At 48.2% G+C, this 18,964-nt stretch overlaps 1 protein-coding gene across 1 annotated transcript in view; it reads left to right on the top strand.

Annotated features, from left to right (window-relative positions):
• COL4A1 (collagen type IV alpha 1 chain) overlaps positions 1-18,964 on the top strand; it is a 153,859-nt gene that overhangs the window by 72,900 nt on the left and 61,995 nt on the right. Inside the window, exons 3-4 of the mRNA XM_042980109.1 lie at positions 17,746-17,835; positions 17,925-17,969. Coding sequence (XP_042836043.1) covers positions 17,746-17,835; positions 17,925-17,969 — 135 coding nt within the window. The remainder of the gene's footprint in view (positions 1-17,745; positions 17,836-17,924; positions 17,970-18,964) is intronic.

Raw genomic sequence — 18,964 nt, 5'->3', positions numbered from 1 at the left:
TGCCCCCAGCCAGCTGTCCCTGTTCTAGATATCGTAAAGGGGGAACTTCTGAGAAATGTCCTTTATTTTTGCCACAGGAGGGATCGAACACCTCAAGCGTCTACTTTAATCACTTCGGGAGCCATTGGTATTCGCTGCAGGGTCCCATGGTGTGTTCCTTCTCTTCCGGTTAGCAGATCATGTGGGCTAATACACCCTCTTTTCCTTTTCCATGTTTTCTGTGGTGTCTTGTAATGCCAAGATTTTTTCCAGATGGTTCCTATTTCCACATATTACACATGACTCATCTGGCAGAGTCCTCTTGAGAATCAACATGGGTTCCCACATTCACCTACTTTTGTCTTTTTTATAGTGCTTTGAAAACAAAGAGCTTTAAAAACTGTGTTTGAATCCCAGGGTTAAGATACTACCAGTATTCCAGAGGGGAGTCACTGAAAACGGATCCACGTTAAGTGGCTTTATCTTATTCTGCACACAAGCCCCACCATGGACGTCTCATGGATGTTTCACCACCTCAGTACCCACTGGCCCCCCCTAGCGCAGGAGGGACGCGGGCTATGCGCTCCCACCTTGCACCCCTCTGCCTGTTTCTCTCTGCTGCATAAAGTCTGCCCTTTGTCATGTGCTTCTGGGGCTTGTGAGACTCGTGATAGATGACAATCACCAAAAAAAAAAACCCTAAACCTACGTTGTTTTTTTATTTGCACCTCTATTTGGAACACACCTCATCGAGCACAGCTTTAAAAATAGTGATTTGATCTTGTTTCCATGTTTAGAAGGAGGAGTAGGAATTAAATGTCTTGAATGCAATATTGTGTCCTGTGACTTTTAAGGCCTAGAACACCTCATGTGAGTGAGTGGACGCTGTCGTCATGATGCTGGGCCCTGATAGCCCTCGTCTTGATGACTGACGGGGAAAAATTGTTTTTTGTTTTTTGGTTTTTTTTTTTTGTAAATAGGATCCTGAGGAAACATTGGTTGTCAGGAACCATAGCTTTCTATTTGAAGGAGCCAAATGAGACTGTGTGTTTTAATTCAAGATCAAAGGCAACTTAAAACAGGCCCTGATAAATGCGAACGGGGCATTTGGACTTCTGTCGCTGAACATGGAACACACGAGCACTGCGAATATGTCTCTAGATGGCACGTAATGATGTGAAGTGCTTATGGAGTGTGGGCATGGACACGGCACCCGCAAAAATGATCTTAGCAGAACCCTCGTCCTTGTGAAGTGGTTCAGCACAATGTGCAATTAAACAAAGGAAGAATTAGTCAGCGGTAACGAGCAAAGCAGATGGCCCCAGGAAGTGGTGCCCCCGTGTCTTCTTTCCCTCTGGCAAACCCATTAGAAAAGGTACAGCTCGAACACGTCTCCCCGGTGGCTTAGCTGCCTCCGCTGGTTAACCACATGGTTTTGCAAATGCACGATGCTTATCTGGCCCAAAATTTCATTGACTCTACATTTCTTCACAGGGGAATCCATGGAGCTAATAATGAATGAGTCTTGGCTGATTGCTACAAGGCCACCATGAACTCATTCTCAGTTAAAGCCCTTCGGTGGGGGTTCTCCTTCATTAGCACGAGGATGTGCAGACCCTGTGCTTACAGACCAGCCTCCAAAGGGATGTAAGGTGCTCCTGGTAATAAAGACAGATATGAATCTCTTACACGCATCCCATGTGATCGTGAGGTTTTATCCGGACATATTTTATGGATGTCCCATCATAGCACATGAGGGCCATATGTGAGTTCACTGATTCTAGGCAAGACATCGGTGCTGTAAGTTGATGTGAATTCTGAGACCTTTAGGGAATGGCTATGTGCGTGATTTGGAAATGGCTTTCCCTGGAAGATTGGTTAAGGAAGTAAGTAATTAAGTCTACCCATAAGTAGATCCAGTGAACAGTTGGAGCCAGAAAACAATGTCCACCACCCCACCCCATCCGCCTTTCATTCTGGGGGCTTCTGTTCCATTTGGCAGTGTGCCGATGGCCGGAGGCGGTGGTTAGCAGGACAGGCATGACACGGGCTCACGGCAGAGGGAAGTGTTAAACAAGCAACAGCACCAATAAGCCCTGGACTGAACACTCTGTTACCAGCTCTGGGGGAGACAGGGTTGTGAGACTGAGCCCCCCCGGGGACCAGAGATGAGCTGGGGTCTCGGGTCAGGGAAAGGCAAACCCAGCTTTTCACCAGCAGGCACCTCAAATTCAGGCAGCACTCTCGGGGCACAAGGCTTAGACCCCCAGTGTTTCACATCTGCTCAGATTTGGGGTGGAAAATTAGACACTTTGGGAGACTGCCGTGGGCTACTGAACCCCCCACATCCCCATCTCATCTTCTCCTTTCCACCTATGAGACCCCAAATCTTTAAGGGACACAGTTTCATGAAAGTGGTTTGGCCATAAGCAGAATGTGTGTCCTTCCGTGAGCCCTTGGGAGTTATTGTTTTCTTAGGCTGGGCCTCCCGCCTCGGGTCTGGTCTGTGTTTCAGGGACGAGGGTGGAAGGAGCCCAGACGAGGCTCATTCCCACACTGTCTGCTTCGCGACCCGGGAGGCCTGGGAGGCCCGGGAGGCCACGCTGTCCTGTGCACTGGGACACAGCGCTTTTTCTCCTGGTCCAGGGCGTGCTGTAAGCATCGCTGCGGAACCCTCCGGCCCTGGCCGGTGTGCTGACGGCGTTTGGTGGCTCAGGCCCAGAACGGAGGCGCCGGGTGGAGAACAGCACCTCCTTGGCGGATTCGAGACCACACAGGCTGTGCCCTGGGAGCCCAGCAGGGAGGCCACGACCCCGCAGTGTCAGGAGGGCCCCTGGGGGCGTCCTGCCTTCCGGGGCTCTGTGTCCTCTCTGGATGTGGGGTACGTGGTTCTTTACCAGAGACGGTGACCTGGCAGCTTGTTGAATGTCTTGCCTGCCAGGGCAGAAGTGCTCTCTGGCTGCGGGAAAAGCTTCCAGTAAAAGCTAAGAATAGTATTCTGAAGTATGATTTGCAGTCATGAAGCAGAGCAGTGGACATTAGATGGCTGACCTGTGCCCAGGAACTCTGCCCCTTGGGCCCCTGTGGGTCTGGGGCCGCAAGGACAAGAGCTGAGGCCTCGCAGGGCGTGGGGCTCCCTCTGGGGGCTCTGAGCACATGACATTGTGTGTGGGGGGGCTGTGCTTTCACAACTCGCTGTGTGGGCACGAGGTGCCTCTTTTGTCTTTCTTTCTGGCAATTTGGTTCTCCCCCTCCTTCCCGCCACAGGTTTCTAGTCCTTTCCCATTGCTTCCTGCTCTTCCTGTCTGCTCACTGCCCAGGAACACCTCATTCACCTTCCCCAGCCCCATGGCACACATTCCTGGGGCCTGCCTCCTGCTTACCTCCTGTCTGTGTTCATGTGCGTGTGAGCCACATGTGCACATGCACACACACAGCACGGTGCACACGTAGGCACAAGTGCACACACAGCATGGTGCACACATGCACTCGCACACACATGCACACGCACACACATACACACATGTGCGCAGATGCATGCATGAACTCGTAGACACACATGTGCACACATGCACACATGTACACAGCGGGGCACACACACGTGTGCACATATGTGCACACACGCACTCAGACACGTGCACACACGACACGTGTGCACACAGTGCATACATGCGTGGACACATGCACACACACATGTGCACACGTGTGCATACATGCACACACACACTGACACGTGCACACACACATATATACACATGTGTGCACATGAGGAGGATGTCTGCCAGCTGTGTGCGCCCTGTGGTCTTGTGATTGGGTGCACATTTCTCAACCAGACGGTCATTATGTTTCCAAGGCGAAATCTCCAAAAGGAAGCACCGGCCCCTGGGCATGAAAGGACATCTGGGTCAAAACGTGGACAGGCCGCCCCCGGAAATGCCAAAGGCCCCTCGGTGCTGCGCTCTTGCCGACCTTGCTGCAGTGAGCTGCCATGTGAGCAGCAGGGGCTCTGGCGTGTGGCAAACGTCAGGACGCCCGGTCAGTCCGAGAGAAGGAAGGTCAGGCCCCCAGCGGCTTGTCCCTTTACTGGCTGATGTCTCCGCCGTGCCGAATGCTTGCTCGGGGGTCTGCGGAGGAGGGGGATGGTGGCTCGGCGGCTGTATCTGGTGTAGCCTTCAGCCTGGGTGTTTCGAGCCTGCTGGTGTGAAAATGTGAGTTTCTTGAGCCCCGTTTGCCTCCGGGTTCTTCTCCCGCTGTTCCGCTTTGAAAGAGCTCGAGGTGCCCGCGTGAGAGTTCCCATGGCTCCGAAGGCCGTCTTGACTTCCTTGATGCCTTTCCTTTCCACTTGCTAATCTGTTTGGTTCTCCGTATTTCTGAGATCTAACTTGGGGCCGGGGGCTGGTGCTTAAGTCGCGTGCGACTTTCTAGAAGACCTGCGGTGGTGGTTGTCCCTGCCTGGCAACAGTGGGTCATGCGTCCCCTCTTGCTCTGGGGTAGGTACCAAGCCCCAGGAGTGAGGAAGATCGTAATTGTGAAAACATTCCTGGCAACAGCCATTAATCTCCTTTCATACCTCACTCTCTTGCCTTGATGAAGTTGTACTCTTGCCCCAAAGGGTCTGTCTTAGAAAATTTACCATTAAAATTCCCCTCCTAGGGGGCTGTTCAGACTCTGGGGACATAGTCCCCTCTGGGTTCTCTGTCTCACTGAGGGAAACACAGTAGAACACACAGTGAAACAGGTGCCTTCCTGTGACCTTAAGGGCCATCCTACACACCAAATGATGCTTCGAGCAAAGTGACCTACTCAGGGTATGTACTTTAAAATTCCATTTATTTATTTATTTATTTACTTACTTACTTACTTACTTACTTACTTATTTATTTATTTATTTATTTATTTATTTATTTATATCCAAGTTAGTTAACATACAGCGTAGTCTTGGCTTCAGGAGCAGAACCCAGTGATTCATCACTTCCATACGACACCCAGGGCTCCTGCCAACAGGTGCCCTCCTCAGGGCCTGTTGCCCATCCAGCCCATCCCCCCCACCTCTCTCCAGCAACCCTCAGTTTGTTCTCTGTGTTTAAGAGTCTCTTATGGTTTCCCTCCCTGTCTGTTTGTACCTTATTTTTCCTTCCTCCCTCCTATGCTCATCTGTTTTCTTTCTTAAATTCTACATGAGTTAGATCGTATGATATTTGTCTTTCTCTAACTGACATTTCTTTTAACATAATACATTCTAGTTCCATCCACGTTGTTCCAAATGGCAAGATTTTCTTTCTGATTGCCGAGTAATACTCCATTGTATATATGCACCACATCTTCTTCATCCATTTGTCACTTAATGGACATCTGGGCTCCTTCCATGCTTTGACTACTGTTAGCACTGCTGTGAACATTGGGGTGCATGTGCCCTTTCGAATCAGCATAAACTTCTGTTCTTTTAAAAAGGAATTTGTTTCGCTCCACGATGGATAGGAATGTACACATGTCATTTTCTGTCCCATTGAATGTTTTGGGACACAGCCCCCTCTCCTGAGGGTGTCCTGTGCTCCGTCATGTATTGAGTATGAGTTCTAGAAGGAGTGTAGGTAATCTCATTTCAGAAGCAAATCCTTTGTCGCTTACTCGGCAGTTAAGACATTCAGCTGTGGTTGTTTCACTCCATCAAGAACAATGCCTGTTCCCTGATTCAGGACTGTCAATGGTGGGGGGGGGGTGCCAGGAAGCCCAGGTGGCTCGGCCCTTAAAGAGCGAGTCCAGGGGCCCAGGAAGGCGGGTGGGCCATGGCCCAAGCCATCCACAGACTCCTCACGAGCCCCGAAACGGGGCCAGTGCCTGTCACTGCTGTATTTGTTCTTCAGAAATTCTGCACTGCAGCAATCAACCTTGGTGTTTACACACACACAAATAGCTGTCAGATGATAGCTTTTCATCTGATTCTGACAAAAAGGGTGCTCTTTCTTCCTGTAGAGAAGCATGGAGCTTTGAACCTCTTTATTCTCTTGAAGATGCCTGGTGGGTTCCCATTGGTTAGAAATCCCCATGGGATCTCGGAAATCTTACAAAATTAGCCATTTTACATCTGGGGCAGGGACAAGGGGAGGCCACTTTAGGTGGTTGGTTGACCAGCGTCCTCGTGTCAAGGAGAAGTCGCCTCAGTCATTGTGTGGGAGGCTGTACGTCCCCCGGAGTGCGGAGCGGAGGGGCCCTGGCAGCAGGTGTGGCCTGGCATGCCTCTTCCTGCACCCCTCCCTCCCTCTCTCCCTTTCTCTGTCACGTCTACACTCGGGGCCATCCATCCTGTAACTGATTCTTTAAAAATTTAGTTATGGAATACAAGGTAAAATGTCACACGTTGAACTCCACGATCTGTAATCTGTTTTTTTTTAAATGTTTATTTATTTATTTAGAGAGAGAGTGGAGCAGGGGAAGGGCAGAGAGAGAGAGAGGGAGAGAGAGAATCCCAAGCAGGCTCCACACTGTCAGCATGGAGCCCGATGCCGGGCTCGAATCCATGAACCGTGAGGTCATAACCTGAGTCGAAATCAAGAGTTGGACACTTAACCAACTGAGCCACCTAGGCGTGCCTGTAATCTTTTTCTTTTTAAATGAGAACATTAATTTTTCCAGTTTACAAACTGTAATGCAATTTAGGCAGATTTCTGCATCCTGTCTCCTAGCCAAAGGACATAGTATTTTAGTCTATTGGCATTAAGTAATTAGAATAAAAAAGCAAGAAACTATCTTGTATATGCAACCTTAGAAACCTCTACAAAATATATAGAGTAAAAATGGCATTAAGTAAGATTCTACTAACTTACAATTTTGCTGTGATTTGGCTATTGGGTTAAAATAATCTCCACGTTATCTTTTGGAGACAGGTTTGCCAATTCTGTTACCAATCCTGTGGTGAAGGGACCCTGCCTTTTCAGGGAAGGCTGCTTTCAAATATTTAAGACATAGTTACTTGTTGCGTTAATTCCGCACCATGGTTTTTGTATTGATGGTGCACTTGTACGCTTTTCGTAGCTATTCAGTTGTCAGATCAAAATCTTGACCCCCCAGACACCCTTCTGTATCTTGCTTAATTTCTTTCCTTGAGTGACTGTCTATGTTTTAAAAGAATTAATGGTGTTTACTGAAAATAGGCTAAAATGCAGTTAATTATTAATTCAGATGGATCTGACCCCTTTTTCCAAGTTAACGAGGGTAAGCGAGTTGTGGGTTCTGTGAAACCTCAGGCCCTCCCAGTATGGCATTGCATTATACGGGCAAAATGGAGTTGTCATGTTTCAGCCACTTTGGAACTGCTCTTATCTTTTAGATTCTGAGTATGATTAATGACGTCTTGAAATTATTGCCGCGTGCTGGGGGAGAACATTGTTAGCAATGCAGCACGGCCAGGCAGCTTTGTCGGAGGATGAGGAAACAGAACACGTGTGTGTTATCGGATACTTGTGAGCAGGGCCCTGGGGCTGGTGCACGGGGTGGCTGTACAGACTCGGGCTCACTTGGGAGAATAAACAGAGTGTCCGGAGCTGGAAAAGAATGAATATCAGATGTGTTCATTGAGGAAAAATAAAAAAACCTTATGCATAAGATAAGTGAGGAATTTCTTAAAAAAAAAAAGAAAAACAAATTGCCTTATCTTTTCAATACCCAAGAAATCTTTATTTCCCATTGTCAAATTTAGCCTCAGAAATAAGAGTGAGATAATTCATGGGTCATGACCACTGGGAAGGGAAAAAGGCGACACTGCCTTTTCATTCTCTTTTAAAATACTCTGTGGCTTTTATAGGAAATGCAGTTGACTGGATGGGCTGACAAATCTTGATAGTAAGTGCAAAATATGTGTATTTAAATAAACAACAGCCAGACCAGGTTGGTCCACAAATCATGGGTCCAGTGTTGAATACAGCGGGAAGTCAGGGAATACCCAACGGTGTGATCCTTTCTAGGATCCAGTGTGACTCAGTCGTCCCATCTTCTGGCCGGCCGGCCTGATTCTCAGAGAGTCTTGGGGGCTGGGGCTACAGACACAGTCTCTGGCTCCTTGGCCGGGGTTCTCCCCAATATACAGCATTATCAGTGCCCTCATTGTAGGAGGTGCCCCAAAGCAGAGCAACCATGCCTCGTGTTTCTGTCAAGTTTGGAAACCAGATTTCTAACCCTGTGTCCTCTTAGTATTATATTATTTCCTTGGAACCTTTTTTTTTTTAGGTTTATTTATTTATTTTAAGAAAGAGACAGCATGAGTGGGGGAGGGGCAGAGCGCGAGAATCCCCAAGCAGGCTCTGCACCGTCAGCGTGAAGCCCGATGCGGGGCTCGAACCCATGAAGCTGTGAGTTCATGACCTGAGCTGAAACCAGGAGTCGGACACTCATCCCACTGAGCCCCCCCAGGTGCCCCTTTCCTTGGAATCTTTAATACTTTGTGTTCCCTGATTCACTCCTGAAATACTTAGTGAACACCTACTATGTGCTGTCTGTGCTGGGTGCTGGGGAGCAGGGACACCCGTAAAACCTACTTTTGATAGGTAGTTGCATTTAACTACATTTTTAAAGAAAAAACAGAAAAAAATTTTTTCTTAACGGACAACTAGCAATTTTTCTCAAGGTTAAACCTGACCGATACCTTGCGTGCCTTTCATGTTATTAACTATGATGATTATTGTCAGGGCATTTCTTTTGCATTTTTCATTTTTATTGTTAACACAGACCACACACACACACACACACACACACACACAAATGCCTGACCTAGATTGTGGCACTTCCTGACTTTTATGTGTCCCGATTTTGTTCAGGATGCACGCACTTCCAGGGCTGTGTCACACACCCACATACATTTCCAGGTTCAGGTGAATAACATCCTCATTATGGTAACATGAAAACCCTCTAAGGCTGTTTAGGTTTTGTGCACTGATCGCTCTTTCTCAAGTTTGCTGACGACATGGAAGCCATCTCTCCAAATCTCAAGGTGGTTGGCGATAGTGAAAACAGAGCAAAGTATCTTCTTTAAAAAAAATGTTTATTCATTTTTGAGAGGGGGAGAGAGAGAATCCCAAGCAGGCTCCACACTGTCAGCACAGAACCTGATGAGGGGCTTGGACTCACGAACCATGAGATCGTGACCTGAGCTGAAGCCGGATGCTTAACTGACTGAGCCCCCTGGGCGCCCTGCAAAGTGTCTTTTGAGAAAAAGATGTACTTTTTCTGTCCACATCCTCCAGAGCTGCTAACTCTGCTACTTCTTAATAACCTTGTTACTTTGCTGTCAATTAGTTATTTTCCTTCGGTGTTTATCCTTCTCCCAGTCTTCAAGGTATAACATAGAATTTTGATAAATCCCATGAAATGTTACAAAAAAAAAAAAAAAGAAGAAGAAGAAAAGGCACTTGTGCTGGTGAGTGGAAGCACAGCTCCTCTTAGGCAAGATTATTCCCTTACCCCAGAGTGCAGCTTTGTAAGCATTCGTTCATAAACAGAACCCCTTTGTAGGGTCTATTTCTAGCTTGGTGGCTTTGCTGCTACTGAGTTTTGCCCAGCTCTGTGCCTGTTAGACCAGCGCCCCCTCCCCTCGCCGGGCCAGTGCTGAGCTGCAGCTGGATTTCGCCCTGTACTCGCTGCAGTGTGTAACATGCACAACCGTCCACAGCCACGGTGAGGGTCCGAGCCGCAATAGAGCTACCTTTTATGTCTATACTGTTTTCTGCTTTAAAACACAATCTTTAAGTCTGTGTATGACAGAACAGAAGGTAGTAGGATTAGGCACAGGCATTTACGGTTCTGATTTTCACACGAGCTCCATGTCAGTAAATCAAGAGTTTAGCAAGGGAGATGTTAATCATCTTTTTTGGAAGCCATTAAAAATTGGATGAATTTTTTGCCTTCACAAATGGCAAAGATCAGCAGAATGGATTAAATCACCTTATGTATATGTTTCCTATAAACTTGAAGAAGAAGGGACCAAAGAAAAGCCTTTAAAGAAATTCTCCTGTCAGCCTCTACCTGTTTTATGAATGTTTTGTAAGGATTTAAAATTTTTTCCGTGTGTGCTATTTTCATGCCATCATTTAGAAAGCTGAATTTACTTTTTTCCTGTATTATTGTTTGATTCAAGTACTCAGTTTACAAAATGAATGGAAGAAGCAATCTGAGAACTAGCCACCATTCTTATTACTGGTGGGTTCATCAGCACTCACCTGCCATGTTATAGCCTTCATGTTCAGGCTACTAGTCTCATATTTAATTTTAATTACATTTTTAATTCTTAAATTTTTTTTTTTTTAATTATTGAGAGACAGAGAGAGAGCGTGAGCAGGGGAGGGGCAGAGAGAGAGGAAGACACAGAATCCGAAGTAGGCTCCAGGCTCCGAGCTGTCAGCACAGAGCCCGACGCGGGGCTCAAACCCACAAACCGCGAGATCATGACCTGAGTGGGATGCTCAACCGACTGAGCCACCCAGATGTCCCTACATTTTTAATTCTAAGTAAAATTCTCTCTTTTCCTGGGTATTGTATCTTTTAGGCCTTATCAAACTGACTGAATATTTAATATTAGTACATTAATATGATGAATAGTAAAAAAGGCTGAAGGCTTCAGGTTCCAGAAGGGTTTAATTTGAGACAGCGTAGTCCCCTAGCGCCCCCTTGTGGTGGGAAGCCAGAGTTGTGAGGCTTTCTTTACACGCGCCTCTAAAAGCCCATTCCCTCTTTGTTTATTGTCTCTTAATTGAGCTGGATTAGTTAGATGCAATTGTCTTCTTCAGATCACCTGCATCTAAAAGGTCTTCCCCAGGGAAGGGATGTTTGGCTGAGATCCGGGGATGTGTCGGGTGCTGGGGGATGGTAAGGAGTGGGGTATGAATACAAACGTTTCAGATGGGAACATCCATCTCTGAGCCCCACTGGGTGCTCCCCGGAGGCGGGGACCCTGGCCGGGGAGGCAGCGGAGAACCAGGGTGTAGGCTGGAGGGGGACAAAAGTGCATGTGAGTGAAGGGCTCCTGGGTGGGGGTGGGGGGAGGCTACAGGAGAACCCATCCAGAAATTTGAACCTTCTCCTTGAAATTTGAATGAGTTAATAGAGGCCGGGAGGGACAAATGTTTCCCAGAGAACGAACGGCCTTTGGTGGCAGTTTGCTGGGAAAATGGGCATAAGCTACGGGTGAAGGTCAACTTTACCAGGAAATGTATACACGGGATTTGGCAGAATACATCCACAGCACTTGGGGAAAATGTTATCACACTGTTTCTCCTCTTCCCAGTTTGGGCAGCTGACTACTTCAGGGGAATGGCTTAAAATATTTACACTTCAAAGTATTTTGAGCAGATGCCTGCTTCAGAGGGAGACTTAATGAAAGCATGTTAGCCTGGTTTTTCAGAGAGAGCGTAAGAGACAAATTCTGAAGCACACGTTTGCCGCTGAAGATCCTGGCTACCGCTTACGGCTTTCGAGCATGTCCGCTGTCCGCAGTATTCAGCTCTAATTAGGGAGACATGTCAGGAAATTTTACAAGTCCTAGGGGCCTTTGGAAGATTTTAAGGTGGTTTTTTTGTTGTCGTTTTGTTTTTGTTTTTTTCTGCTAACAATTTGTCAGCACTTGATTTTGCTTTCTGGAAAGTTTTTCCCACTAGAAGGGGGAAGTCAGACGTTTGGCCCTTAGATGGCTGTAGGCGAGCAGTTTAAATTTATGAAGACAACACCTAGGACTCTTTCACGTTATTCTTGCGTTGAATGATGGTTCTGTAGAAAGTATTTCGTGAAGAACTCTCTGTAATTCCTTTTTTGTTTTCTTCCAAGTTGATGTACGAAGTGGATTTTTGCAGGTCAGAAAGTATCGAGGGTTCTGTTCGTTGCCAATGTTGATTAATCACACATCCATATTGTGTGCTCCCCTGCAACCGTCCTCCTGCTTGTTTTGTGTTACGCACGATTTGAGACTTTGGCTCCACCAGCTGGCTTCACGGCGGTGCTGAAATTCCGAGAATTGTGCTAGAGTGTATCGTGGGCTCAAATAATGTTTCAGTATCAGGATTTATCCGAAGGAAATCTGTCCTTGAACATGGAGACTTGGAGAAGTGCTGTATCTGTGGGCTGTCTGAAGCTGGGGAGCCATCAGCTGGGCCTAGGTGGGCCTTATCCACGAGAGGGATCCTCTCCGCAGGGTTGGGAATTCCTGCCCAGGAAGCCGGTGGCAGAATGACCCACGTAAAGCTGCAGAGGGGAAAGGGCTCCCAGCCAGCTGCCCTCCCACGGTTCAGCATGTAGGTCTGCCCCATTCTCCGTGCAGACCCGACCATCTGCAGCCCCAGAGTCATAAGCCTGGTGGTGGTCATGTGGCAAGAGGCGGGGTGGCGTTAGAAGAGGCAGGATGGGCCCAGAACCCTCCTAGGAATGGAATGGATCTGACAGCACATGAGGTCATGAACTCCAAGGTCACGGGTTGGGGGATTTTTTTTTCCCCAACACGTTTCCGAGTCTTCTCTTCCCTTGAATTTGTAAAGGACGTTCTAGAAATGCCTTCGTTTCTAGAAACAACCTCTTGAATGCTCATCTTTACTCCCCCTCCATATATAATTGCTCAAGCTCTTAACACATATTTGCTGGAGAGCCACAATGTAAAGATTCTGAATATTGACCTTAAATTAATACACGCGTGTTCGTGTAGGAATCCAGGTACATGTCTCCTACTGCAAAGGAGAATCAGTCTTTATGTCCTCCTCTTTGGAAAGCGTGTTCAGGGCTCCAGCTGTGTATTTCCCCTCCCGCCGGGGCGCCAGGGCGGTAGTCCCACCACGATGGCAGGCCTCGTGGTGTGGGCGGAGCTCCCAGTGGGGCCTCGTCAGAGTTTTTCCAGGACCCCGTGACACTTCCCACCACTTTCCCACTGTCGGCATTCAGGAAATGGCCCCGCAGATGGTTGTTGGGCTCAGCAATTGCTCTTGTGGAATTTTTGGCCGAGTCCCCATGTCACCCATTGACTGACTGTGACCCGTCATTTGAAATCGTTTCCCCATCGCTGAATTCTTGGTGAGTCCTGGCTCCAAAAGTGAATGCTTTCATTCCTTCACTCATTTGCAGCTTTGCTTGGAAATGGAAGCCTCCAGGCGCCCAGTGACAGAAAGAAACAGCTGATCCGGGGTCCTGTCCTGATCACAGCTTGCTTTTTCTGTTGCTGCTTCGGCCGCAGGCACATAGGTCAGCCGGGGTTCCCACGGCGCCCGCATGGCTTCAGACCTGGAAAGGGGCCCCGTGGCCCAGTCACCACCCTGTACTACGCGTTAAGTTTCTAGGGCGCACACCCATACGAGCGTGGTTCGCTACTGGCTAGTTCATCCATCCGCTCAGCGATTTTAGCGAATTCAGAGAGGGTGCCGATCACGGTGAATTAATAAAACGATCTCACTGCATTTACCTCTAAGAGGTGGAAACCCAGCTACAAAATGTCTCCAACTGACACCGCTTGTGGGGTCTGTTCTGCTTTGTGATGGATGAACCCAAGCGCGTGGATGGCTCTACCCCCCTGCAGTCAGCCCTCCTGGGGCCAGGAAGCCTGGTGCTCTGGACACACTTTTCTTGTGCTTCTGTCCACTGTAAAGATCCTCGGTCATATCATTTTAGATGTGAAAACTTAATTTAAAATTTAACTAAAAGGATGAGATCCCATGCTGACTGTTGAAACAGGCATGCTACGGCCTCTGATAGTAGGACTTGACCGCTTACTCTAGGTTTATGTTGTGTTAACTTCAATGTTTGTGGTTCGTAACTGTATTACCCTTCGAAGCGAGAAGCTTTACAACTCTTCCGATTTCAGCCAACCAGGGGGCTTCGTTTGTATTTGGATTTTTCTGACTTGGACAGGAAGGGGTGTCACGTCCTAGCGTTGGAGTTCCATCTTGAGCTTGTTTCCATAAGCATTTTAAGAGGAAGGGGAGTAATTGATATTATAACAGAATCTTTTATCCTCCTATTTGATGGAGTTTTAAAAGTATGTCCTTGCTTTAGATAATACATACGTTATGCAAAATTTGTAAGTTACTCCATGCATGAAACTGTATTTCATGCCTAATTTAGAATGGCTAATTTCGATGCCAAGATTATTCTCCACGGCTGTATTCTTTCATCTTTATAATGATGGCATTTTGCTCTTCCTCTTCAAACTCTGAATTCCATCATTTGAGGACACATCGGTAATCGGTTCTGCTGTTGATGCATGGACGTTTTAAAATGAATCTAATACAGTTGCACTGACGTTGGAGAATAAAAGTATGAAATGCAATTGCATCCACACTTTTGTGTCATATTTTACCAGCTTCTCTGGTCTTCCCTCCATTGGAGATGCTCATTACTGTGATGAACAGTGGTTGGGGGTTCCATTTCTGCCCGGTACGGGTTAGGCGGCCACCATGGCCTTTTGGACCTTGCCTTGTTTAAAAAAAAATTTTTTTTAACGTTTATTCATTTTCGAGAGACAGAAAGAGACAGAGCGCGAGCAGGGGAGGGGCAGAGAGAGGGAGACACAGAATCTGAAGCAGGTTCCAGGCTCTGAGCTGTCAGCACAGAGCCCCGATGCAGGGGCTTGAACTCACTAACTGTGAGATCATGACCTGAGCTGAAGTCGGACGCTCGACCGACTGAGCCCCCCAGGCGCCCCTTGGCCTTTGCCTTTACCGCATCGTGGGGTGTAGATGACTTGGTCCTGTTTCTCAGGGACGCTGACGGCACAACCCCTCCTGCCTTGACCCCCAGTGTACGGGTGGCCACAGTCGAGGTCTTACTTTTACAGCTGCACTGCCTGTCTGCATCAGCCAATGCTTCCTACAACGACAGTGGGGATTTGCTGAAAGCTCAGAGGAGTAATTTGGCCTGCATTCCACGCACGCTGTGTGCCAGCTAACTGTATAGCTGTTTGAACGTTTATCCTGTCTGCTGGCTCTGCTCGGGTGCCCATAATAGCCTTGGACGGGGCACGGGATATTGGATTATTCATGTGCACTCTTGTCTGAACAAAAAGAGTGGGAAAGTTAAAAAAAAATACGTGGGAGATAACAAGAACCATGTCAATGGAGGAGTCACTTCCTTCGTAGCTAGTTAATTCCAAAACTCTTGGGATATGCGGATTGCTTAAGTGTTCCAGGGACATTTGGGAAAGAATGTGTTCTTGTGGTACAAGCAAAGACTCGGAGTCTGATTTCTGTGTTCTGTTCCCAGCAGCGTGTAGGGGTCACCCGGTGACATGTGACAAGTCAGTTCCGTGTCAGAATCCTAACGTCCCTGTCTGTGAAATGGACATAAGAGGGGCTAACTTCACGTTGGTGAATTGTTCAACAGTTTGCTGGGAACCAGCTTGCTCTAGTGACCTAGAAAAACCATGCACTGTGGTGCAGGCTGACCTCATTTCTATTTTTGGCTTTAGCGCTGACTCAGTGAGAAACTTGCAGAACTCAGCGAATCTGGCTCTCGGCCTCCATGCGTTCCATGGTTAAAATGAGAATTATAAAGTCTTCTCTGCACTGGGTCTCATAGCGATAGAGCCAAATACTAATGAAGTTCGAAAAATATGCCACCAAATACATGGGAAGGCTCTTACATCGATGCGCCTCTCACACTTCCTTCCGATGTCCTATTAGGTTATCTGGGGAGACACAACTCGGTGTTCATATATTTTTCTCAGCCAGCTCTTGGCAGTTCAGTTCTATTCTGTTTCGGGTAGAATTTTCCCACATCCGAGTAGTAGCGAGGAGGTGGGCACGATGACGGAGCATCTCTATGGTCAGCGCTCTCTGTGGTTGGACCCCACGGTTCATTATGTTTCAGCGTAAGAATGAATATATTTGAGTAGCTTTCCATGTGAACAGGTCCTGGTCTGAGAACGCTTTCCTTTGCCGGCTGTCCCAGTTCTCGGGAGGAGGAGCCAGCCGTGTCGAATCCCGTGCCGAGGGCTCCGGGCACGTTAGCATTTGCTCCTCTGGGTGGAGTCTCTGGACGCTGCTGTCCTGAGGGCTGTGCCAGGCTTCACGGCTTAGTTTTCTTGAATCCCTTTACCATTTCATTGTGTCTTCTCGAGTTTGCACTCATCTGCACATTTGCTCACACGCTGCTTCTGGACTCCCGACTTCCACTTCCAGCTAATCCTGCGGTCCACGGGGGGGGGGGGGGGGGGCGGCGGTGGAAGTCCCAAGCTCAGAGCCCCATTCTGAGCTTCTAAAAATGCAACAGGTGCTGAATTTGCCAGCAATGCCAGGACCGGCCAGTGGTGTGGAAAGAAGGGCAGATCCTAGACCCCTTGCCCTGTTTCCCTCCATCTGTACGACGGTGAAACTTTCCAGTAACTCTCGGGGACCTGCTCTTCTGGGGGGTAAAATGCTTATGTTGTATACCGTATAGCTTGCCTGTTTAGTTTTGCTTTGGGCCGATATGACTGAGAAAGTACTGGGTGCTAAGTAATCCATAGGACCGTCTGCTTTTTCAAGTCAGCTGGCGATGGCTGTTTCATCTGCACCCTTTGTTCTGGAAGATTGCAGTGAAGTCCACGTACTGTAAAGCACACAAGTTTTCATGATATCAGGTCGCGATTGTGGGTGATTTTATCTTGGCAGTCTGAGTGTGGCGATCTGCCTTCTTGTGGCATCAGGTCACAGGCTCGCTGGTGCCTCTGGGAGAAATCCTGTTTCCGGGTCAAACGTCGACGTTCCTGCGTGCTCTTGTGCTGGTTGTATTTTTTTTTAGTTTCTTGTGCTCACACGACTGAGATCGCCCTCATCGCTGCCTGTTCCCCACCTTCCAGACTCAGTGACTCCTCTCTTTTCTTCACATACTTATTTTGTGTTCATCCTTCAAGCGCCAGCTTCGGACTCAGAACCCCAGACGTTTGGACCTTTCTTTTTCCTTTTTGAGTGTATTATGACCGCCTGCACATGCACTGAATGATAGTATTTTATATTTTTATTTTATTAAATTTTTTTAAATGTTTATTATTTTTGAGAGAGAGCTAGAGGGCAAGCAGGGGAGGGGCAGAGAGAGAGGGAGACCGAATCTGAAGTAGGCTCCAGGCTCCGAGCTGTCAGCACAGAGCCTGACACGGGGCTCGAACTCATGAGCTGTGAGACCATGACCTGAGCCAAAGTCACATGCTTAATGGACTTAGCCACCCAGGCACTGCCCCCTCCCCCACCCGCCACTGAATGATAGTATTTTAAAAACAATGTTTCTTATTTCTTTTTGCTCCAAGAGCATTGGCAGAGACTCTAATTAAACTTTGTGCCTTTGCAAACAAACACTTTTTAAGGACACTTTTGAAAGCCCATCGTCCGATTGTTGATTGCACAGAGAGGTCTCAGCATCTCGTGTGGAAGCTCACACCACGAGCTCTGCCTACACACCTCCTAGGAATCCGAAGGAAAACTGTGATGCTCTGCTTACAGATTCTCAGTGCCGTGCGTGCCGATAATAAGATCCCACTAGTTGAATGACAGCATAATCAATTTGGTGAAAAAAACCCAACTAGCCATTATTTTATTTACCCGGTAAGTTATTGAGCATTTAGAATATAGAACATAGAAAGCATTGTCCCAGGTGTCGGAGGTGAACACTCCTGTCCTCAAAGAGCTTGGCACGCAGTGGAGAAAGGCCTCCTGGAACGGGAGTTAGTTCGGAGCGTGGACCTTCAGGTGCCCGCAGGGACTTGTGTGGTGCTGGACGGTCGTGGCAGGTTCTGCCAGCGCACCTCCCTTCTGACCTGCTCCTTCTCCCCCGCAGGGTGAAAGAGGCCTCCCGGGCTTGCAGGGTGTCATCGGGTTCCCCGGGATGCAAGGACCGGAGGGGCCGCAGGGGCCCCCGGGACAGAAGGTAAGCTTGGCCGTGCCACTGCGGGGAGGAGGGTGTGAGTTTAAGGTGGTCCACGTTCTTGTCACGGTGGCACTTCTGTTTGCTTGCAGGGTGACACTGGAGAACCCGGACTGCCTGGAACAAAGGGGACAAGGGTGAGTACACCTGTCACCTAAGTCCGTGAGGCTGTGGTGATGAGTGATACAGTGATGCCTCCGCTTGAGGGCCCTTCATCCCTTCTCACCTCCCAGCAGCCCTGAGGGGCGCCCCCTCTGCCCCCCATCCTTGCCGGTCCATCTTCCCAGAGCTCCGACTGTGCGGGGCCGGGGGGCTGACGTGAGCCCCCTGCTCTGACCCCCGCCCTTGTGGTGGCTTTTCCCGTCGGTTCTGTTCTTCCAGAGGGTTCTCACACACATGGTGTGCTTTGGGGGAGGGGCGATGACGTGTCTACAAGTCATGGAAGAAAAGGGCTGCCATTATCGAGAAAAGGGCGAACCTTCCCAGCTCTCACTTCGGTCTTCCTTCTTCACACTGCACTCTGGTTTTGCTCCTTCCATTCCTGGCAAATGCAAAGAGGAAGACCTCTGAAAGCACGTTCTGAAAGCAGAGAAGCAGAGGTGCTGTAAACGTTTCATTCCGCTGTTCTGACACGGTCACCGGCACCTTGGGCAGGAGGTAGAGGAAATGGCCCCGGGGGTGCCCGTGACGGAGCAGATCCAGACTTCCACTGGGAAGGACTGGGCTGCCCCCCCCCCCCCCCCAGTGAACCGAGTTCTCTTACAAATGCTTCTTCCCAGCAGTTTGCGATTTTAATGTAAATTGTGTCTATATTTATATACAAGTAACTTGTATGCGTTTGCACGTATACTACGTATATAACGTGTATGTTTACATACATACTACACACATAATAAAGAATATATTTTACCTACAAATCACGAAGTGTGGAATGAGGACAGGGTTATTTTGTGGCTGTGCAGCCTTGGTCTTAGAAGTACAGTAAAACCTTGGTTTGTGAGCATAATTCCTTCTGGAAACACACTTGTCATCCAAAGCACTTGTGTATCAAAGTGGATTTCAAGAACCACAGGCTCAGTTGTGATCACGTGACGTTCGGTGTCACGAACGACTCGTATTGCAAGACACCACT

Source organism: Panthera tigris, chromosome A1, assembly GCF_018350195.1.
Source record: "Panthera tigris isolate Pti1 chromosome A1, P.tigris_Pti1_mat1.1, whole genome shotgun sequence".
In the NCBI taxonomy this organism is placed as follows: Eukaryota; Metazoa; Chordata; class Mammalia; order Carnivora; family Felidae; genus Panthera; species Panthera tigris.
This window is presented reverse-complemented; position numbering and strand designations above follow the sequence as displayed.